The sequence below is a fragment of the Podarcis tiliguerta genome, assembly GCF_965153285.1.
Source record: "Podarcis tiliguerta genome assembly, chromosome: Z".
NCBI lineage: Eukaryota > Metazoa > Chordata > Lepidosauria > Squamata > Lacertidae > Podarcis > Podarcis tiliguerta.
In genome coordinates this window covers 20,640,726-20,664,541 of record NC_139553.1, presented here as the reverse complement: position 1 = coordinate 20,664,541, position 23,816 = coordinate 20,640,726, and the positions used below count along the sequence as shown (strand labels likewise).

At 47.2% G+C, this 23,816-nt stretch overlaps 1 protein-coding gene and 1 long non-coding RNA gene across 9 annotated transcripts in view; one reads left to right on the top strand and one right to left on the bottom strand.

Annotated features, from left to right (window-relative positions):
• LOC310669727 overlaps positions 1-19,039 on the bottom strand; it is a 63,941-nt gene extending 44,902 nt beyond the window's left edge. For all 3 annotated transcript variants that reach the window (XR_014507326.1, XR_014507327.1, XR_014507328.1), the window contains exon 1: positions 18,910-19,039. This is a non-coding gene — a long non-coding RNA (uncharacterized lncRNA). The remainder of the gene's footprint in view (positions 1-18,909) is intronic.
• A 334-nt stretch (positions 19,040-19,373) lies between these two features.
• Positions 19,374-23,816, top strand: part of LOC310669440 (rho GTPase-activating protein 20-like) — a 91,096-nt gene continuing 86,653 nt past the window's right edge. For 2 of the 6 annotated variants that reach the window (XM_083423459.1, XM_083423458.1), the window contains exons 1-2: positions 19,374-19,498; positions 21,518-21,629. In XM_083423459.1, the coding sequence (XP_083279585.1) occupies positions 19,401-19,498; positions 21,518-21,629 (210 nt within the window). In that variant the 5' untranslated portion in view covers positions 19,374-19,400. Of the gene's footprint in view, positions 19,535-19,588; positions 19,644-21,517; positions 21,630-22,201; positions 22,577-22,805; positions 22,896-23,816 lie in introns of those variants that run through there. The other 4 variants (XM_083423457.1, XM_083423449.1, XM_083423452.1 and 1 more) reach the window with 4 other exon arrangements.

Below are 23,816 nucleotides of genomic sequence, written 5' to 3'. Positions count from 1 at the left end.
TGGTTGTTGTTTTTATTTATCCACCCTTCACCCTAAGGTTTCAGGGTAGGTTACAACATTAAAACACAATATTAAGAACAGTTTTATAACAACTCCCCACCACAAAAGTAAGGTGGATCCTAAGAATATACACCTCAAGTATCAAAAGGCAGACTGAAAAGGCGAGTTAAGACTGTGGAACTTGGTTCCACAGGAGACAATGATGGCCACCAAATTACTGGTAGATGGTTATTTTTTAAAAAAAGATTCCATGCCAGGGGTCATTGGAAAAGGAACTGCAAATCGAACTACTAATATCACAATGCTATTATACAAATCAATGCTGTGAAGGCATTTGAAAACTGTGTATGGTCCTAGTTGCCTTGCATCAAAAAGGCTGTCGTAGAGATGGAAGAGGTTTAGAAAAGAGCTACCAAAATTATCAAGGAGTGGAGCTCTTGCCCTGTGATGAAAAGTTGCAGCCTTTGGGACTTTTTAGTTTAGAGAAAAGGCAAGTAAGAGGCAACATTATGGAAGTTTTTACAATTATGCAGGGCATGGAGAAAGTGGATAGAGAAATGGTGCTGGTCCCCCCCCCCCCATTTCATAACACTGGAACTTTTGGACATCCAATGAAGCTGAATGTTGGGAGATTCAGAACAGATAAAATAATAGTCCGTCCTCAGAAGGGCACTTCACTGAGTTCCGCAGATGGGGAATGAAGCATAAAGAAGCTAAATCAAAACCAATCAAAAAGACGCTGTTGTCAAAATGTCAGGGCAGCCACATCTCTATTACTTCAGTCAAAAATAGAAAAGAAAAGAAGCTAAGAGAGCGGGAGATGGGGCAGGTGTGCAACGCTTGCAGGCAGAGAAATGTTCATTTGAAGAAAACAGTCTTACATGGGAGCGGGGAGGGCACACCCCCCCCACGCTCCCTATTGCTTTGGAAACCATGTTCCGTACATTGAAGGGTGCCTTGCGGTGATGGCTTAAATAGGAGACTGAAATCAATAAGATATAAGTGTCTTAAGGATGGAAGGTCACCGCGGCCTGGCTTTGCTGCCTAGAGGCCATACAATGGCAGCAGAAGATGTTTAGCAGCAAACCATGAAATATTTGATCACATTGCAAAGTTCTCATTTGCAAACAAGAGAATGGCTATGACTCAGGGATGTACGCAGAATTGAGCCTGGATCCCAAGAACTCTTGTATTATTTGCTCTATTACCTTCCAAGGGCATCTTACCCTGCCCTGCTCCTTCTACACATGTAGAAAATATAGCATTAAGAAGCATTGTTGTATTAATCATAGCAAGAGCCAAACAAATTCTTTAAAGACTATTGGCCTCCGTCTATTGAATTTGATTTGCGTCAACAGCGAAGAATCGTCCTTCCAGATGTTCCTCGTCTGTTAAGGACTAGTATAATACTTAAACATTTCTGACCTTTAATGTAAAAATCTACAAATTAGATTTGGAATTTAATGTTCCAGGTTGCTGTGTCTCCATATCATTGTGCCCTCTGGTTTGTTTATTAGTTTGGTGCATCAACTAGTAGTTCTGATACTAAGTTCACAGTAAAGTTTTGTTTTGTATGTTGTGTTTGTTATGTATTTCTTATTTAAGAAATTTCAATACAAATTTATTAAAAAGCAATAATATTGTTGAGAGTGTGATTTCTTAATGTTAATACATGATATAGAAGTGATTATGGAAATGCGATAGATATGTTAATGTCATACGGATGTCAGAAAGAGGGAGGAAGTCAGTGCTCCTTTTGAGCAAATAATAGAAGTTGTGAATATGTGTATTGAACTGAAATGAAATATGGAAAACTCAATAAAAATTATGATAAAAAAGCAGTAATATTGTTGTAGGTTTGGGAAGAGGGTCAGTCTAGACAATGCCCATGGGGCCCCTTCCAACCCTGTGATTCTGTACCTATGAGGGTAGACAGTATAACAGGAAACCTGTTGAACCAGCCAGATCACTGCGTTCGTTAAGGTGCTGGCCTGGGCTGGCCAATTAAGTACTGCCAATGTCTACCTGTCCAAAGAGAAACAAATGGGTGGGCCTTTACCTACCTCACCTACATCAGCCTAGGATGGAGAACAATAAGCTAAGGAGTGTGTGAGAGAATTTGGGACTACTGCTGGAAACTGGAAATACAGAGGCTCCTCTTGCTCTGGGCTGGACCCAAAGCTGTGGCTTGGGGCTTCCATGGAAACCAAATGGGGAAGAAAGATCTGTTTGAGTGTTAATGATGTGAGCCCTTCCTTTTATGCTCAGGTTTTATACGTATGTAAATAAAACCACAAATACTAATGACCTCACGATCTCCATTCACTTTCATTCCAAGGAAATGGAACCATAGGTCATAGTACAGCACCCCTGGAGTCTCTTAGCACTCAAAAGGGGGTGGGAGGGCATGCAGCAATATTAATGCAATCCTGCAGCAAAGGCATATTAAAACATTGCCCTCTCATTCCACGTCAAAATGTTGCTGGAAACAGTTTATTTCTAGGTCCATCAGAACGTAATATATTTTCTAGTTCAGTTCGTGCAGCCAGTACTTTAGAAACAAAACAAACCCTGCAACACTACGAAAACCACCTCTAGTCCAAACTTGTTTACAGATCACAGTGTTGAGTCCTGGTTCAGACTGGTTGCAGCGTGGTTGCCAGGGAAGAGAGTGGATCAAAGGATTTACAGAGGCTGGCTATGGCTGATCTGAGAGATATTTTATATCACCTGTGCTCTCATTCTTCCAATAATAACACTTGCTTACATCAGGTAAGCCTCTCTGTTTGTAGTGAAACATGCAATGCATGAACTGTTTAAATTTTTTAATTGTTGTAACCTGCCCTAGGACCTGATGCAGCAGCAAAGAAAGCTAATGCTATTCTAGGCTTCATCAATAATGTCCCAATCAACGGAAGTCATATTGCTGCTCTCTTTTGCCTTGGTCTGGGCTCCCTCATTTAAGGAGGATATTGGCAAGATGGAATGTGTGCATAGGAGGGCAGTCAAGATTATCAAGGGTCTGGAAAGCAAGCCTTATGAGGAGTTGTTGTTGAGGGAGTTGGGTATGTTTAGTATGGATAAGAAGAAACTGAGAGGAGAATTGATAGCCATCTTCAAATATCTGGACTATCTCATAGAAGATGGAGCAAGCTTGTTTTCTCTGGCTCCAGAAGGAAGGACCTGAACAAATGGCTTCAAGTTACAAGAAGATTCTAAGCACCAGGAAGAACTTTCTGACGGTAAGAGCTGTTTGACTCTGGGACACACTTCCTTGGAAGGTGGTTGGGGTCTCCTTCATTGGAGGTTTATAAGCAGAGGTTGGATGGGCATCTGTTATGGATACTTTAGCTGACATTGCAGTACTGCAGGAGGTTGAACTACATGATCCTCGTCCCTTCCAACTCTACAATTCTACGATTCTAGTAGTAGTAGTAGTAGTTCGCCTATCTGACTGGGTTGCCCCAGGATGGGTAATATTAATAATACTGTAGCCTCAAGGCTGCATAAATACTTGCACATTCATATTTTGCTACAGGCTGCACACAGCAACATGGGTTTTGTAGTCTGAATGCTTCAAAAGTATCTGGAAAATATGCTTAATTATTTTATACGGGAAAGGAAAATGTTAGAAAATCTAACAATATTTTTACTGCCTACACAACACATTATCTTGGATGCTTGATTTGCACCCTGTTCCAAAATGTGCCAAGGGCAAACAGCCGCATTACATCACTTTAGTTCCACTGGTGCTGTCAGATGCTGAGAAGTTCATATATTGTGTATCTCGGCTAAGTTCTTGAGGATTTTATGATGCCCACACCCACAATTACTTAGCAGCTTCAGGCTATAAGCCCAAGGAAGCACATCCTGTCTACACCCACAATGGGATGAATGTAACATCTGGATGACATTACCAGGGTTTTCTATCATCTAAAATATCCGTGGGTCTTTGCCATGTTTTCCTCCCCCCCTAGCATGATATATTCTTCAATAGTACACAACCTCAAACTTACTCTCCATGGTTTATCACCAGAATAACTATCATCCTCAGATTCCATGCTCACAATCATTAATATGATGCAGCCATAAAAAAGGGGGGGGGGTTAGAATGGTAACTAGTCCCCCTTCCCTTGCCTCTCCTCTCTTTTACCCTCCCCTCTTTTAGATCTGTTCAACAATATGTGTAATACATTGCAGGACAAGGAGTCTTTGAGAGCTTTCCCCCAGAACACACACACACAAATATATGTCATCTTGACTGTTTCATCCTCTCCCTAACCACCACCTGCTACCCATTTGTCCCAGCATCCCTTCACCCAACCACAGTCTTTGAAAATGCTTGTTGTTATTTAGTTGTGTCCGACTCTTCGTGACTCCATGGACCAGTCTTTGAAAAGGCTTGTTGTTATTTAGTCGTGTCCAACTCTTCATGACTCCATGGACCAGAGCACTTATTATTAAATGCTTATTAAATGCTTATTGAACCCAATTCCCCCATCCTGTATATTCAGATCCTTCCTTGTACCCTGTCTGGAGTTTTTGACTCAAATAGCCAGCCGTTGGGTTCCTTCTTAAATGGTTTTTACCACTTGTGCAGTCAAGCTGAGGTCTTGCATACATGGCACAAGCCTCATGGATGACAGGATCAACAAAAATTCCACTTCTGTTGGTGACGACTCTGATGGTTTAATTTGGATGAGCAGAATATGCCCTTTTGCACAGCTGCCGTGCACTGGGCCAACAGCCTCACCAGGCCGTCCATTATGACAGTTGCCACAGGAGGACAGAGTTGCTCTTGTGCTCAGGCTCTGCTTGCCTGTTTCCTACATGCATCTTGTTGGCCACAGTGAGAACAGGATGCAGGACTAGATGTGCCATCGTTGGCCTGTTTCATCAGACTCTTCAGATGTTCTTAACATAGGGCTACCAGACATCCCCGGTTCCCAGGGACAGTCCCTGGATTCACCAATCTGTCCCCGGGCAAAATCTGTCCCCGGTTTTTAATTAATGTCCCCAGATTTATGCCTGGGGACTTCTGGCGAGGCAACATGGTGGACGCCATGGCAGCGAGCAGCACTGGAGGTCCTGGACACGTCAAAGTTCCAGCCAGCCAATCCGTGGTGGGGGGAGGGGGCTATTTAAACCAAGGCGCGAGCCAGAGAGCTTCTTCTGGCTCGCTTCCTTGATCAATGCTCGCCCTGAACTCGTGCAGAGCTGCCCACAGCAGAAGAGCCCACAGTGCTTTTCTGCTGAGGGCTCTGTGTTCTGGGGGGGGGGGGGCGAGCGAGGCGCTGAGGCAGTGAAGAAGAGGAGGAGAAGCATAGAAAAGAGCTGTGCCGAGTTGCGAGACAGAGAGACAGAAATTAAAATTATGTCTGATTCAATTCCTCTGAGCTGCTCATCAAACAATGCACCAGAAATGGAGTCAACAAGGGAAGCAAGGTGAGAAGACTATGAAAGATGGAATGGCCCATGGCCCTGGGGGAAACTCAGGGCTCATTCACATTCCTATATGCCATGCTGCTTTCCCCCAGGAAACCCTCTCTTTGGTGCTAAATTGGAACAAATGGCAATCACCAATTTAGCACCAAAGCCAAGGTGTTATGTACTGAGTTGAATAGGATCCAAACTGCAGCAGTCTGATTGGTCCTAGAACAATAGGATCCAAATTGCAGCAGTCTGATTGGTCCTAGAACAATAGGATCCAAATTGCAGCAGTCTGATTGGTCCTAGAACAATAGGATTCAGAATGCAGCAGTCTGATTGGTTCTAGAACAATGCAGCAGTATGATTGGTTGGCAGGAACCACCCAATCACGCTCCAGATATAAGTGAATCCACAACCTGATTGGCTAAAGGAGAATGTTAGCCGCTTTGAGACTCCTGAAGGGGAGTGAAAGGCGGGATATCAAATCCAAACTCTTCTTCTTCTCTTCTTATAGTAGAATTCCAGAATTAGCCAATCATGTGCAGCCCATTGTGTAAATAATGTATATAAAGCAGATACTTTGAGGGGACTTTCATTCATTCCTCCTCACCACTATGAGCTGAATAAAGAGCATGAAATCACTTTGCGACTCTGAGTATATTTCACTGGCGTCAAAGGTAGGATCCCGCTGAGCTGACTGCCACACACCGCACCGCAGCACCGCCACCTGCCGCACCGCTGCCTCGCACCGTGTATCCAGGCTTCAGCTCCGGGACATAAGGAACTCAGAATGGCAACCGACAGCAGCTTCTCGCCGTTCAACCCAGCATCTGGAGACTGGGAAGCGTACGCCTCCCGTTTCACCTTCCTCCTAGAAGCCAAAGGGGTCACCGATGAAGAAGACGCCAATAAGAGGGCAATATTCTTCAGCGTCTGCGGAGAGGAGACGTTTGAAATCGCCCGGGCTCTCCTTGCGCCTGAAGATGTTGCTACTGTTCCATACAAAACAATAATGGAACAGTTGAAGGGGCACTTTTCGCCACAGCCCTCAGTGGTGACTCGTCGAAATGCCTTCTACGCAAAGCGGCAAGCCCCTGGGGAAACCATAATTGGGTTTGTGACCTCTCTCCGCCAAGCTGCCCGGTTCTGCAACTTCTCAGAGCTGGAGAACATGCTTCGTGACCGCCTCGTCGGTGGCCTGGAGGATGAGAAGCTGCAACGACGCCTCTACGCTAAGAAGGACCGAACGTTCCAGGTCGCTCTGGAGGAGGCCCTGGCTACGGAAGCTGCCAAGAGGTCGACGCAAGAGGCACGGCCGAGCCTGCCACCCCAACCGAGGGTCCACCACGAAGACCTCACCGACGACTCAGGATCTGACAGGGAGGAGGTGCACCGAGTACAGCAGCGCACTCAAGCAGCCCACATACCACAGCTGCCTCAACGAGAAGGAGGGAACTGCGCAAGCTGCGGGGAAAGTCACGAGAGGAGGACCTGCCGTTTCCGCAACGCAGAGTGCAGGCAGTGCAGAAAATCGGGACACATCGCCCGGGTGTGTCAAGCTCGGCCCACCCGACGCCAGGCATCAGATGACCAATCCAAGAGCCCCAGGTCCCAGGGCCCAACGCACCAAGGCAACTCAACGGAGCTCACGGACTTCCAGGTATACCAGTTGCCCCACCCCAACGTAGAGAAAATTTATGGGTTCAATGACACGGGTTCAAATCTATCCATAATCTCGGCAAGGACCTTAAGGAAACTGTGTCCTACTGGGGGTCCCAAACTCAGGCCGGCCCCATTCACCCTCCGGGACTTCCAGAAACGTAAGGTCCCCACAATGGGGGTGGGGACCTTCAGGGTGCAATACCGAGGGCGGACGCGGCAACTGGACTTGCTTGTGGTCAAGGGCCCCTACATTAGCTTACTGGGATTGGCATGGTTTGTACCACTGGGGCTAGGCATCACCGGGGTGAACCACACTACCTTACAAGTGGACGTGGACGCCATATGCAAGGAATTTCCAGGAGTTTTCGATGGGAAATTGGGACAGTATACCCCCCCCATTGCTCTACAGCTTGACCCCGCAGTACGACCGCTCAGGCTCAAGGCCCGCCGGGTCCCATTCGCCCTGAAACCCCGTATAGACGAGGAATTGGACCAGCTCGTAGAGCAAAGAGTACTGGAGCCGGTGCCTAATGCCCCCTGGGAAACCCCAATCGTCACACCTGTCAAGCCTAATGGTTCGGTCCGCATCTGCGCAGACTACAAATGTACCATAAATAAGGCCTTCACGGCCCATGCATACCCAGTGCCAGTGGTCAGCCATGTCCTTGCCACCCTGGCTGGGTCGAAAATTTTTGGCAAGCTGGACTTGGCCCAAGCATATCAACAGCTGCCAGTAGATGAGGCCACAGCAGAGGCACAGACGATTGTGACGCACAGAGGAGCGTTCAGGGTAAAGCGGCTGCAATTCGGTGTCAGTGTGGCACCAGGCATATTCCAGAATCTAATGGACTCGCTCCTTAAAGGGATTCCTGGCGTCACCCCCTTCTTCAATGATGTGTTATTTGCCGGGCCCACACCAGAGGAGTTTGAGGACCGCCTCCGCACCGTTCTGCACCGTTTCCAGACGGCGGGTCTCAAGGTGAAGCGGGAAAATGTCTACTAGGAGTGCCTCAGGTGGACTTTCTGGGATTTATGGTGGACGCAGAAGGGGTCCACCCGACTGGGGACAAGGTACGGGCCATTTGTGATGCCCCAGCGCCCAAGAGCAAGACTGAACTTCAGGCCTTCTTGGGACTATTGAACTTTTACCATTCCTTCCTTCCCCACAAGGCGGCGGTAGCGGAGCCCCTACACAGACTCCTGGACAAGCGGGCCCCTTGGGTGTGGGGCCAGCGCCAGGAGGCTGCATTCCAGGCAGTCAAGGACTTGCTTGTCTCAAAGTCGGTCTTGGCACACTTCGAGAGGCTGCCAGTGGTGCTAGCATGCGACGCCTCGCCCTATGGCATTGGCACTGTCCTGGGTCACCAACTCCCAGATGGAAGAGAGGTACCGGTAGCATACTTTTCCCAGACACTCAACGCAACCGAGCGGAACTACTCACAAATAGACAAGGAGGGGTTGGCAATTGTGAAGGGAGTAAAAAAATTCCATGATTTCTTGTACGGGCGGCCCTTCACCGTGGTGACTGACCACAAGCCGTTGCTTGGCTTGTTTGCCCCCAAAAAGCAGACCCCCAAGTGCTGTCTCCTTGCGTCCTCAGGTGGTCAATTTTCCTTGCCAGCTACCAGTATGCACTGATTCACTGACTTGGGAAGGCGATGGGCCATGCGGACGCCCTCAGCAGGCTACCACTACCGGAAACAGGCCCCGACCCAGCACCTGCACAAGAGGTTATGAGCCTGGAGCTGCTTCCTGACCGCCCCATTCAGGCACAAGAAGTTGCACACCATTCCAAGAAAGACAGGGTCATCTCCCGGGTCCTGGACTGGGTGTGGAGGGGATGGCCCAGCAGCAGCCCTGGGCCAGAATTCGCTGGCTACACAACCCGCAAACATGAACTGTCAGCCCACAAGGGATGCCTGTTATGGGGAAGCAGGGTCGTTGTTCCCCAGCCCCTCCGCAAAAGGGTCCTCACAGCCCTACACAAGACACACCCAGGGGTAGTAAGAATGAAGGCCCGGGCCAGGAGTTATGTGTGGTGCCCGGGGATCGACGGAGAGATAGAGGCCTGGGTCAAACACTGCCAGGCCTGCCAAGAATCCCACCCAGATCCCCCAAGGGCCCCAGTCCAGTCCTGGGAGTCTGCCCGAGCACCATGGTCACGCCTGCATGTGGACTTCGCTGGCCCCTTTCAGGGGAAAACATTCTTCATAGTGGTGGACTCCTACACCAAATGACTGGAAGTCGCACTGGTACCGTCCACTTCTACATCCGCAGCCATCCGGGTACTATGCAGGCTGTTTGCAACCCACAGGCTCCCTGACACACTCGTCTCAGACAACGGGACTGCATTTACGTCAGGAGAATTCCAAACCTTCAGAGCGCAGAACGCCATCCGCCACATCCGTTCGGCGCCATTCCACCCTGCCACCAATGGCCAAGCAGAACGCATGGTGCGGACCACCAAGGACACCCTTCGCCGCATGACGCAAGGGGATTGGGAGTACCGCCTTGCCACATTCCTCCTACCACAGCACAGCACCCCCAGATCAACTAATGGGTCGGCGCCTTGCAATCAGATTGGACCGCCTTCACCCCGATAGAGCTCAGGATGAGGTAGTGGTGGAGGAAGGCAGGAACCCCCGGACCTTCGAGGCCCAGGACCCAGTGTACGAATTTTGGGGCAGGCCCAGCATGGGTACCCGCCACAGTCACCAGGGTCACTGGCCCTGTGTCATACGAGGTGCTAACGGATGGGGGGCAATGCTGGCGCCGCCACTGCGACCAGATACGGCGACGATTCCCGGGAGAAAACCAGGAGGAGGAAAGGTCAGAGGAGTGCCAAGGGAACAGAGGGGCAGTGAGGCCCATAGAGCAGGAGGGGCCAGCAGGAGAGGCAGAATCAGTAAATACAGAGAGGACCCGCGAGGCCGAAAGGACACCGGAACCAGAACCACGACTGAGCGAGCCGGTTGCGCCAGACCAAACAGGCCCATCACAGCCAGCATCCTTGGAACACGAGCCAGAACCTGAACCCCGGACCAGGGAACACCACAGGCCGCAGCGCACATGTAGGCCGCCGGCGTACCTCGAGGACTATGAATGCGACCTCCCGGGCAGGACTGGAACTTAGAGGGGATAGAGGGGAGGGGTGTTATGTACTGAGTTGAATAGGATCCAAACTGCAGCAATCTGGTTGGTCTATGAGCTGAATAAAGAGCATGAAATCACTTTGCGACTCTGAGTATATTTCACAAGGTTTCCTGGGGGAAATTGGTGGGGCAAAGGCAATACCTAGAAAGCATGGGACAAGCAGGGAACAGCTCAGAGTTGTACTTCCTAGGCACTTCCTAGTGGAAGTGTGGACAAGCCCTCAGTGGCAAGGCAGCATAACCATGGAAAGGTTTAAGCAGGACTTCACTATGCAAGGTACAAGAATGGATGAAAAAGAAGACCCTCAAAAGATAGCATGTATTTTTGCCCATAGCTGAGCATACAACAGTAGGCATAGGCTGGGCCATAGCTAGGGGGTGGTGAGGTGGCCAGGGGCACAGGCAAGGGGGGTACAAAATCGGCTTAAAATATGTCCATAAATATGTCTATAAAGAAAAATATTGATTATTGCCTCATAAGAAAAGGTTTTAAATACAGTGGTGCCCTGCAAGACGAAATTAATTCGTTCTGCGAGTTTTTTCGTCTAGCGAATTTTTCGTCTTGTGAAGCACGGTTTCCCATAGGAATGCATTGAAAATTAATTAATGCGTTCCTATGGTCAAAAAAAGTCCAAACAAAGCCAAATTTGGTACAAGAACAGTTTATTAAGTGCTCTTTAAAGTCACACATACTGTAAAGAGCATTTCAAAAACTGAAGGAACAATAACTTAACTTTGTAAACATGGCAGGAAAGCATTTTCTAAGACTCTGGGGGACAACTCGAAGAAGGTTCCTCTTCTCTTTGCTTCTTGGTGAAGAACCTGTCCATGGTCTGCTGTTTCATCCGCCTTTTCAGGACCTGCCTGAAAGACGACATGACACTCGTGTCAAAACTGTTCGCAAGGTCATGGGTCAGGCCCTTGTCATGGTGGTGCCGCTCTGCAAAAGCCTGCACATCTTTCCACTTGTGACAAATGTCCCTCAGTTCTTTGGAGGACAGCCGTTCCTCAGTTGCTTCCTCCTCTTCCAGCGAGGCCTGCTCCTGCGCAGCCTCTGCCTGCAGTTCGACAAGCTCCTGGGTGGTCAGCTCGTGGTCGTGCTCCTCCACCAGCTCGCTGACGTCCTCCTCTGTGACCTCCAGGCCCATGGTCCTCCCCAAGGAAACAATGTCCTGCACCACTGTTGACTCTGGTGCATCAGAGTCACTTGGTGCCACACAGTCCGGCCACAGGCTGCGCAAAGCGCAATTCAAATTCCTCTGGCTGATCCCGTTCCAGGCCGTGGTGATCATCTTCAAGCAGGTGACGATGTCAAAGTGGTCCTTCCAGAATTCCCGCAGGGTGGTGGTGCAATCGGTCACCTCGAAGCATCGCCTGAAAAGCTCCTTGGTGTACAGTTTTTTGAAATTGGCGATGACCTGCTGATCCATCGGCTGGAGCGGTGGCGTGGTGTTAGGCGGCAGGAACAGGATGTTTATGAAGCTGAACTCCTCCAACAAGTCCTCCTCAAGGCCTTTAGGATGAGCAGGAGCATTGTCCATCACGAGCAAAGCCTTCAGTGGCAGGTCATTGTCCAGCAGGTACTGTTTGACAGCAGGGCCAAAAGCAAGATTGACCCAGTCCACAAACAGCACACGTGTGACCCAAGCCCTACTGTTGGATCGCCACATGACACTCAGCTGCTCCTTGTCGACCTTGTGTTTCTTGAAGGCCCGTGGGTTCTCGGAGTGTCTCTCTCTCCAGCAGGGGCTTGATCTTCAGGTCGTCACTTGCGTTGGCACAGAACAGCAGGGTCAGACAGTCCTTCATGGGCTTGTGGCCAGGCAACTTGGCCTCCTCCTGGGTGATGAAAGTCCTTTTGGGCATCCTCCTTCAAAACAGCCCGGTCTCGTCACAGTTGAAGACCTGCTGTGGAACATAGCCCTCCGTCTTCACAACCTCCAGGAACTCCGCTGCAAAGTCTTCAGCCGCAGGAACATCAGAACTGGCAGCCTCTCCATGCCTGACCACGCTGTGGATTCCAGATCTTGCCTTGAACCGCTCAAACCAACCTCTGCTTGCCTTGAAGACTTCTGGCTCTCCTGAGGTTCCTGGCTGTTGCTGGACGAGGTCTGTGTGCAAGGCCTTGGCCTTCTCACAAATGGTGGCCTCAGTCACTGTGTCCCCTGCACGCTGCTTCTCTTCTAACCAGATGAGCAGCAGCTTCTCCACCTCCTCCAGAACAGCTGGGTGGTTCTTGACGATCCTGGTGACTCCCTTGGCTACGTCCGTCGCAAGGATCTTCTCCCTCATCTTCAGGATGGTCCCGATGGTGGATGGATTCCTCCCGTACTCCCTGGCGAGGTCCGTCACACGCATTCCACCGTCGTGCTTCCGGATGATCTCCTTCTGCATTTCCATGGTGACCTTCTCCTTCTTCCTCTCGCCGGCCTCTGCAGCAGCAGTTTTCTTGGGCCCCATGGCAGCACAGCTCCTACTTTCACAAACCCAAGAAAGAGAAAATCAGTGCTTCACTTCCAAAAAATCCAAAAGCACCAAACCTCCCAGAAAACAATTCCCCGACCCCCCCCCACAGAAATCCAAAGCCTGAAATTTTTTTTTTCAAAAAAGGCAGTTTTCCCCAATGGTCACAGCAAATCAGAAAAATGCATAAAAACCCGCAAAAGCTTCCAGATTCTTGCAAACCCCTTCTCAACAATTCCCTGAACCACGCCCCCCCCAGCCACCCTCCACTCAGAAATCCAAAGCCAGACAAATGGCAGTTTTCCCCAATGGTCACAGAAAATCAGAAAAATGCAGAACCCCCCCCCCAAGCTTCCAGATTCCTGCAAACCACTTCGCAACAATTCCCTGAACACCCCAGCCACCCTCCACTCAGAAATCGAAAGCCAGAATTTTTTTTAAAAAAAATGGCAGTTTGCCCCAATGGTCCCAAAAAATCAGAAAAAATCAGAAAAACCCGCAAAAGCTTCCAGATTCCTCCATACCCCTTCTCAACAATTCCCTGAACCACACCCCAGCCACGCTCCACTTAGAAATCCAAAGCCATAATTTTTTGTTTCAAAAAAGGCAGTTTGCCCCAATGGTCCCAAAAAATCAGAAAAAATCATAAAAAAAACCCCCACAAGCTTCCAGATTCTTGCAAACCCCTTCTCAACAATTTCCTGAACCCCCCAGCCACCCTCCACTCAGAAATCCAAAGCCAGACAAATGGCAGTTTGCCCCAATGGTCACAGCAAAGCAGAAAAATGCAGAAACGCCCCCCCCAAGCTTCCAGATTCCTGCAAACCCCTTCTCAACAATTCCCTGAACCCCCCAGCCACCCTCGACTCAGAAATCCAAAGCCAGACAAATTTTTTTAAAAAAATGGCAGTTTGCCCCAATAGTCCCAAAAAATCAGAAAAAAACAGAAAAAAGCCCCACAAGCTTCCAGATTCCTGCAGACCCCTTCGCAACAATTCCCTGAACCCCCCCCCCAGCCACCCTCCACTCAGAAATCCAAAGCCAGAATTTTTTATTTTTTTTAAATGGCAGTTTGCACCAATGGTCACAGCAAATCAGAAAAATGCAGAAAAACCCGCAAAAGCTTCCAGATTCCTGCAAACCCCTTCACAACAATTCCCTGAACCACCCCCAGCCACCCTCCACTCAGAAATCCAAAGCCAGAATTTTTTTTTTCAAAAAAGGCAGTTTGCCCCAATGGTCCCAAAAAATCAGAAAAAATCATAAAAAAAACCCCCACAAGCTTCCAGATTCTTGCAAACCCCTTCTCAACAATTTCCTGAACCTCCCAGCCACCCTCCACTCAGAAATCCAAAGCCAGACAAATGGCAGTTTGCCCCAATGGTCACAGCAAAGCTGAAAAATGCAGAAACCCCCCCCCCAAGCTTCCAGATTCCTGCAAACCCCTTCTCAACAATTCCCTGAACCCCCCAGCCACCCTCCACTCAGAAATCCAAAGCCAGAATTTTTTTTTTCAAAAAAGGCAGTTTGCCCCAATGGTCACAGCAAATCAGAAAAATGCAGAAAAACCCGCAAAAGCTTCCAGATTCCTGCAAACCCCTTCACAACAATTCCCTGAACCACCCCCAGCCACCCTCCACTCAGAAATCCAAAGCCAGAATTTTTTTTCCCAAAAAAGGCAGTTTGCCCCAATGGTCACAGCAAATCAGAAAAATGCAGAAAAACCCGCAAAAGCTTCCAGATTCCTGCAAACCCCTTCACAACAATTCCCTGAACCACCCCCAGCCACCCTCCACTCAGAAATCCAAAGCCAGAATTTTTTTTTTCAAAAAAGGCAGTTTGTCCCAATGGTCACAGCAAATCAGAAAAATGCAGAAAAACCCGCAAAAGTTTCCAGAATCCTGCAAACCCCTTCTCAACAATTCCCTGAACCACCCCCCAGCCACCCTCCACTCAGAAATCCAAAGCCAGAATTTTTGTTTTCAAAAAAGGCAGTTTGCCCCAATGGTCACAGCAAATCAGAAAAATGCAGAAAAACCCGCAAGAGCTTCCAGATTCCTGCAAACCCCTTCACAACAATTCCCTGAACCACCCCCCAGCCACCCTCCACTCAGAAATCCAAAGCCAGAATTTTTTTTTTCAAAAAAGGCAGTTTTCCCCAATGGTCACAGCAAATCAGAAAAATGCAGAAAAACCCGCAAAAGCTTCCAGATTCTTGCAAACCCCTTCTCAACAATTCCCTGAACCCCCCAGCCACCCTCCACTCAGAAATCCAAAGCCAGACAATTTTTTTTCAAAAAATGGCAGTTTGCCCCAAAGGTCCCAATGGTCCCAAGAAATCAGAAAAAATCAGAAAAAACCCCCACAAGCTTCCAGATTCCTGCAGACCCCTTCTGAACAATTCTCTGAACCCCCCAGCCACCCTCCACTCAGAAATCCTAAGCCAGAAAAAAAAATTCGAAAAAGGCAGTTAGCCCCAATGGTCGCAGCAAATCAGAAAAATGCAGAAAAACCCGCAAAAGCTTCCAGATTCTTGCAAACCCCTTCACAACAATTCCCTGAACCACCCCCCAGCCACCCTCCACTCAGAAATCCAAAGCCAGAATTTTTTTTTTTTTAAAAAATGGCAGTTAGCCCCAATGGTCCCAAGAAATCAGAAAAAATCAGAAAAAAACCCCACAAGCTTCCAGATTCCTGCAGACCCCTTCTCAACAATTCTCTGAACCCCCCAGCCACCCTCCACTCAGAAATCCTAAGCCAGAAAAAAAAAATTCGAAAAAGGCAGTTTGCCCCATTGTTCCCAAAAAATCAGAAAAAATCAGAAAACCCCCCCACAAGCTTCCAGATTCTTGCAAACCCCTTCTCAACAATTCACTGAACCCCCCAGCCACCCTCCACTCAGAAATCCAAAGCCAGAAATTTTTTTTTTACAAAAAAGGCAGTTTGCCCCAATGGTCACAGCAAATCAGAAAAATGCAGAGAAACCCGCAAAAGCTTCCAGATTCTTGCAAACCCCTTCTCAACAATTCCCTGAACCACCCCCCAGCCACCCTCCACTCAGAAATCCAAAACCAGAATTTTTTTTTCCCAAAAAAGGCAGTTTGCCCCAATGGTCACAGCAAATCAGAAAAATGCAGAAAAACCCGCAAAAGTTTCCAGATTCCTGCAAACCCGTTCTCAACAATTCCCTGAACCACCCCCCAGCCACCCTCCACTCAGAAATCCAAAGCCAGATTTTTTTTTTCAATTTTTTTTTGTGCCCCAATGGTCACAGCAAATAAGAAAAATGCAGAAAAACCCGCAAGAGCTTCCAGATTCCTGCAAACCCCTTCTCAACAATTCCCTGAACCCCCCAGCCACCCTCCACTCAGAAATCCAAAGCCAGAATTTTTTTTTTTTAAAAAAATGGCAGTTAGCCCCAATGGTCACAGCAAATCAGAAAAATGCAGAAAAACCTGCAAAAGCTTCCAGATTCCTGCAGACCCCATCTCAACAATTCTCTGAACCCCCCAGCCACCCTCCACTCAGAAATCCAAAGCCAGAAATTTTTTTTCCCAAAAAAGGCAGTTTGCCCCAATGGTCCCAAAAAATCATGAAAAATCAGAAACCCCCCCCCAAGCTTCCAGATTCTTGCAAACCTCTTCTGAACAATTCCCTGAACCCCCCAGCCACCCTCCACTCAGAAATCCTAAGCCAGAAAAAAAAAAAATTCGAAAAAGGCAGTTTGCCCCAATGGTCCCAAAAAATCAGAAAAAATCAGAAAACCCCACACAAGCTTCCAGATTCTTGCAAACCCCTTCTCAACAATTCTCTGAACCCCCCAGCCACCCTCCACTCAGAAATCCAAAGCCAGAAAATTTTTTTTTTCAAAAAAGGCAGTTTGCCCCAATGGACACAGCAAATCAGAAAAATGCAGAGAAACCCGCAAAAGCTTCCAGATTCTTGCAAACCCCTTCTCAACAATTTCCTGACCCCCACCCAGCCACCCACCACACAGAAATCCAAAGCCAGACAAATGGCAGTTTGCCCCAATGTTCACAGCAAATCAGAAAAATGCAGAAAACCCCCCACAAGCTTCCAGATTCCTGCAAACCCCTTCTCAACAATTCCCTGAACCCCCCAGCCACCCTCCACTCAGAAATCCAAAGCCAGACAATTTTTTTTCAAAAAAGGCAGTTTGCCCCAATTGTCCCAATGGTCCCAAAAAGCAGAAAAAAAACAGAAAAAACCCCACAAGCTTCCAGATTCTTGCAGACCCTTCCCCAACACGAAGTCCTTGAATTCCTAACACCCCAACCCAAAATCCAAAAGCCCCCCAAAAAAGTTTTAAAAGTTTAACTTACCAAATGGCCATAAAAGAAGTTCTGGAAAAGCTTCAAAAATCACCGAAGTCTTCAAAAATCTCAAAAAAGGCTACCACACCGAATGCTATGAGTTGCTCCTCGAAGTCAAGTCGCAACTGCACCTCTTGAAGCAATGCACCCTGGGTATTAACGGTTTTAAGAAACAGGAAACAAACTTGCAAGACGTTTTCATCTTGCGAAGCAAGCCCATAGGGAAATTCGTCTTGCGAAGCACCTCAGGAAACGGAAAACCCTTTCGTCTAGCGAGTTTTTCGTCTTGCGAGGCATTCGTCTTGCGGGGCACCACTGTAGAGGCTAAATTGAACGGGTGGCGGGGGGGGTGTTGGAGGAGAGGCAGAAAGAATTGCTAATTTGTCCGTGGCTAGGGGGCGCAATCTGGACGGTTCTGCCAGGGCGCAAGATCGCCTAGCTACAGCTCTGGGCATAGGCAGTGAAAGAAACAGGAGGCAGGACAAAGTGAGGCAGAAAATAAAGGGAAGGCTTGTTGTACTCAGTTCATTAATAAAGCTGAGTTCTGCTCCTCTGACCTGCTCATCATTACAAGGACTAAGAGGGTGTGACTGTTGAAAAGATGCCCAAATTTCAAAATCAGTTATGGGGAATCTATGGATGCTTTGGGAAGATGGGCTTAAAGGCATTTCCCAGATGCCCCTAATTTCCTTACTGCTGGATTTATTTCACCAAATTTATGCACTGCTTGATTGAAAAAAACAACAACTGTGGATAAGCCCATGTGTACATTAAAACCAAGGACTTACCCACACTTCCTCTTGTTCAACTGCTTCACGACTGGAAAAACCGCTCTTTAGTGCTCAATTAGAGCAAATGGCAATTTAGGTTTTCTTTCCCTGGATTGCCATTTTTTTTTATCTATCACTAAAGAATGAATTTTCCATTGGAAAGGAGTGGGGCAGGGGGAAACCACTCAGACCTATGCTTTCTAGATGTGTAACAAGTGGAAGAGTTTGTGAGCCCCAACGGGGGGGGGGGGATACATTTAAAACATGCTGCCCACTTCTTTAAAAAACCCACAAACAGTTAAAGGCCAAAGCCTGGTTATAGAGGAATTGGGGGGGGGGCAAGTACCTAAATATATTTTTGCTCTATAAGACTCACTTTTTCCCTCCTAAAAAGTAAGGGGAAATGTGTGTGCGTCTTATGGAGCGAATGCAGGCTGCGCAGCTATCCCAGAAGCCAGAACAGAAAGAGGGATCGCTGCTTTCACTGCGCAGCAATCCCTCTTGCTGTTCTGGATTCTGAGATTCAGAATTTTTCTTTTCTTGATTTCCTCCTCCAAAAACTAGGTGCATCTTATGGTCTGGTGCGTCTTATAGAGCAAAAAATACGGTAGTTACCTGCCACCCCAACTCTACAAGTGGTGTGAGATTGCAGCTCTGAATTATACCACATATATACTCTGGTTGATCCAATAGAGTATTCATTATCTCAACAGTCTTACAAGTTTCTTTCTTTCCCTCATCGCCCTTCCATTACAACCTCTTTCCTCTGAATAATAAATAATTGGATTTCTATTTGGTTCCCTGACTTTTTTTCTTTTTCTCTCTTCAGATTTTATCTGTGTTGAAATTATGTACATAACATGTACGTCACTGGACTTTTGTTTCCTTCTGCATGCATTATAAAAGAAATATAAATTCAAAAATCCAAATAAAAAAGGAAGGACACCCTCATTGTACATTTGCTCCCTCACAAGACAAAAAGACGAGCAGGGAGGCAGGAGGGAGGCATTATTAGCTCTCCAGCCCACAGCTGCAAGGAGCCTTTACTCCGTTCCCTCAGACTGCTGGTTGTTCTAAGAGCAATACGATCCTGTTTACCTCCTTTGGATGAAAGAGTGATCGGGAGACGTGTTCTTTTAAGGTTCTTTGCTTTGTTTCGATGTGCAACTAGTATTTTAGCCATCTCCTCTGTTTAGCTTCTTTTTCGTGTCTTTGCATGCTCGCTGTTTCTCCCTTCTGCTTCTAACTCTCCCCCCTCCATGCAGCCCTTAGAAGGGCGAGGGGGTCCTCTACAGGTGGAAAAGGTCCCCTGCAGCAGTTTTATAGCATGGCCATCCCTGGTTAACAGTACCGATGAAGGGGAGTCTATAAATATTTTTTAAATAATGAACAAGGACGCAAACAAATCCCGGCTGAGGGGCACCCACAATTGTGGGGTCTGAGGAGACTATGGTGATGCATCTCCAGCTGTTGCCATTGGCTACAGAGTACCTGTGACATCACAAAAGCACATGGCGCATATATAAGTGGCTTTAAAGGTGGGCCTATTCTTATTCCCTCAACACAACACAGAGGGCAGCAGCTGTGACATGAAGCATTGCTCAGCTTTATTCCACCTGCAGGAGGTGAATTTGCCGATGGACAGAGATGATTATCTGGCAGTGGGATGCTGTGGAGCCATAATAAGGCAAGTTCACTTGCTGATACCCAGTGTCAGAAGCAGGTTGGTGTGTAGCTGTGGACCTTGTGTTGGCAGGTGTTGATGGGTGGAAGCTGGTGGAATTCCTGTTCTGTAAGGCTGAAACAGGCTGGTGTTTTGTCTTTAGGAGCTGGTGAATATTTGTGGGTTGGAGACAGGGCACATTTGTGAATGGATGGGGAAAGGTGAGGGAATAAGTCTGTTGAAGTTCTTCACATATATTGCTTGGTATATGCTTGTTTGTGTATGTGTTTTGACTGTGGTTGAGGCTAATGGGTGTGCACAAATGTGATGTGTGAAAGGATATTAATGAATAGATGAAACCCATAGAAGTTGGCAGGCAGATGTCACAAAAGTAAATAGTAGCTGGGGGGAAAGAGGTAGTTCTTATGGGGAAACAGGCAGGGAGGGTAGAGACCCATCAGGAGAAGGAGGCAGAGGAGAAATCAAGGCAGGATCAGCTGGAGACACAGTAAGTGGGGGGAAACATTTGGCTCCTTCTTGTCTACTTGAGTTGCCAATTTTTGTGCCTGTCTTGTGCCTGTCTCACCTACATAGCTGTAAAAAAATTAAAAACTAATGCTATCACTGAGAATTCCCACCCCTACCCATCCCTGATAAATTTATTAGGATCTCTAGATTTTGAAAAGTTATGCTTTAGTTGAAATATGCCTGCTGGGTCTAGTAAGGTGTTGATCCTTCAATGTGAACTTTCATCCATGTATTTTATTTTAAATGATTTTATAAGCTGCTTAGATTTTTCAGTGTGCAAGGTAAAAGCAATAAACAATATCATTAAAGGAGAAATACAGCAGAAGATCAGCAAAACAGTAAGTATGAAAGCATGTTGAAACCAATAAAAGCATACTTTTGGGGTAATTCAAACAATTTAAAACAGAGTCCAATCTTATGGGTCAGGGAAAAGAAAAGGGATCGACAAAAAGATACTTTGTGGAATCGGGGGGATCAGACTGTGAGCCATAATGAGCCACAAAGACCTGGGTTTGAATGTCACTTCTGCACTCAACTAAAGAGAATGCTTTATCGTCGGTCTCCCTCCTTCCTCCCTGCCCCACATATTTACATAAGATGAGATACTTGCATGAGATACTTACATGAGGTACTCGCAGCTGCCGGTGCCGTGCTAGGGATTAAACCTGTGCCGGATACGGCTGGGGGATGCTGCCTAACACCCCGCCAGAACATTGGGATTCCTAGCTCAGCGGTCCCCACATCTGTCTTTGCCGATGTGATGTCTTAAGGTTCGAAGGTGCCCATTAAGTTCCCCTGCAACACTTTCATCACCCCGGTTTGAGATTTGAAGCCTAAGCTTTAGGAAGCAGCCCCAGTTGCAGTATGTGTTTTCTTTCTTTCTTTCTTTTTAAAAAATATTGAATTGTTTAAAAGTGCAAACATAACAAAATGTAAGAAAACAAAGATTTAAAAATTCAATCTGTATAGCTTCTCAGCCTGGAAGGACAAAAATACAAGGATCTAGAGCAGCTTCAAAGCAATTCCCTTTTAGGAATAATAAATATTTATTAAAGTATTATCCACTTGTAAGTGCCATTGTTATTGAGAATAAAGGTTGTATATAGTCTTAAATTTGAGAAAGGCATTAGCATATACTGATGGCACAAATACTGTCACTTTCTCCTGGGGAAACCCAACCTTTAACACTCAAGATTAAAGTTAAAGAGCAGGTTTTCCCTAGTAAAGGAACAGGGCAGGGGGGAATCTGCCAGAACTGTGCTTTCTAGGCATGGAACAAGCAGAAGTATGGATGAGCCCTGAGTGACCATTTGCCTCAGTATTTGTGTAAAAAATAAAACTATACCCTATACTGGGGGGGGGGGGAGTGTCATTCAAGCTCTACCCTTTAGGTGCTTTTAGTTTGTGAGAAATCTGTTCAAGGACAGCATTTTGCAAAAACCCTTGAACACCAGCAATCCAGATTATTAAGATTAATATCCAAATTACTGAGAGGTGTGCTTCCTTTGCTTACAGATATACACCAAAGAGCCCCCTGAGGGAGCCAGACAGATCCAAAGAACTGGAAGCAGATTCTTCACAGAGCAACTCCCATAGGAACCCACTCTCCAGAATGCTGCGCCTCAAGGTATGTCCACCTTAAAACCTTGCTTCTTCTCTCACTGTATGAAAAGGGGATTTAAATCAGGAAATATTGCTGTGAATCCCCCCCCCCCCCAGAACTGCACATCTAATTACCTGCTTCCCCCGTGCGGGTTTGAACCCACCACTGTTTGCAAACAATGAACTTTGTAAAGAATGGTCTGTCGGCAAAGGCAACCCCATTTAGCGAAATTTATCATATTGTAATTTTATTTGTATTAAGGGTTTTTATTTATTATTGTGCTTGTACTGGGATACAATTAGCTGTCCATGCCTCTGAAATCCTAAATAGGATGATGGGTGGTATATAAATGTTTCTGAGTTGTTAGGAGACTGCTATTCCTCTGTTCCCAGAGCTTCAGTCCCCAAAGTTCTCCGGGATGAGGGACTAGTGGTTAAATCAGTCTGAGAACACGTGGAGACTCTTTTCAGGAGGGAGAGAAGCAGGGAGTTGGGACAACCAACTTTTTTGCATCCATATAACACTTGTGCTAGTTTTTCTGGGCTTCCTGCTGCCTCCCCCGCCCCCCCGTGCTTCTTCTTTATCGGTGGTAAGATTTATTATTTTCCTCTGCCCCCATCCAATTCTGCTTTCACATCTTGAGTTTATCTGGAAAGTATACTGTCAGGGAACGACTTGGCTGAAGCTGCTGGAGGAGAGAGACTTCGTTCCTTTAATGAAGACCAGGTTGCTTTCCTAATGCCTGAAATGTGCAGCGGTGAAAGCAATCGCGGGGAGGGGGGTGGACGGGGGGGGGCTGTTGGCAGGAAGGATGGGGGAAAGCGAGCACTTGTGGCTTTGCAAACCTCTTGAACCTGGGGGGATTTTTGACAATCTTCAAGGCTTTATCCAAATCCCAGCAGCTTCAGTGGGAAAAGGGAATCCTTCTTTGCCAGGTAGTGATTCCTGCCCATCAAACAGCTTGGAGTTAGGTGAGAGGAGGGTGAGCCCATAAGTCTTGTAAACTCTGAGGATCCACTCATGGGTGTAGCCAGGGGGGCAGGGCAGCTGCTCACAGGCATAGGATTTTTGTTAGAGGGGTTTTGGGGAGAAATCATGGGTAGATATACATGATTTCATTATGTGGGGCAGGTTTCTGCTGGGGGGGGGAGGGGCAGAACCTCAGTTAGACGAGTGCTTTCAATGCTGCCCCAACTTCAGCTCCAAAGCTGGACTATGATAGACCACGTGGAAGGAGAAGAGACTCAGCAAAGAGCATTTAAGACGGCTGAACATAGCAGACCTAGTAAAGTAAGTGGAAATCTTTTGCCCCGCCACAAAAAGCCTCTGCTCATCTCTTTTGCTCAGCCATGGGTATGTCTAAGGAGTCAGGGAGGGGCAGCTTTCCCCCCTCATCAAGTAAATCAATACAAAATCTTAACTGAGGTTCTGCCCCCCCCCCACCCCAAACATAAATGTTGGCTATGCCCATGTGCTCAGGCATGCGCACCACTTGTACCATAGAGCTGTCATTCAGTGCCTTGCAGAAAGTAAAGACATGGCTAGTGACAACGATGACAGGGGAGCGTCTCAATGGGCTTTGGTTACTGAGTATGCACAGAGAAAAACCGCATTGGGGAAAAAGGAAGAATTTGAGAAAGAAGTGCTGAAAAGGTTTTCAGCAAATCCAAGAAAACTTGTTTTAGTTTTGTTGTTTTAAAAGTAACATACAAAATACATGTTCCTTGTAATTTCGCAAAATATACTCGTTAACTGCATGAAAGGTACTCCCTGGTGCTAATTGTTTTATTTAACTTCCTAGTTTTCAAATGACTGAAAATTTTGACAGGATTTTTCTGAGCACTTGGGGGCAAAAGAATTATTTAAAACAACTGTTGTTGAGGCATTTCATTCCGAATCTGCCAGAGAGGGGTTGATGGCAAGTGGGTGTCCTGCACTCCACCACCCCAGAACACAAATCCTGGCTACGCCCATGGTTCTGTGCCCTTATAAGCTCCCACAGTGAGAGAAAGAACCAAACCAATTCAAATTACAGGAAACATTAGGAAGAACAGCCCTTCAGATATTTGAAGATGGCTATCATATCTCCTCTCAGTGTCCTCATATGCAGGCTAGGTAAAGGTAAAGGGTAAAGGGACCCCTGACCATTAGGTCCAGTCGTGACCGTCTCTGGGGTTGCGGCGCTCATCTAGCTTTACTGGCCGAGGGAGC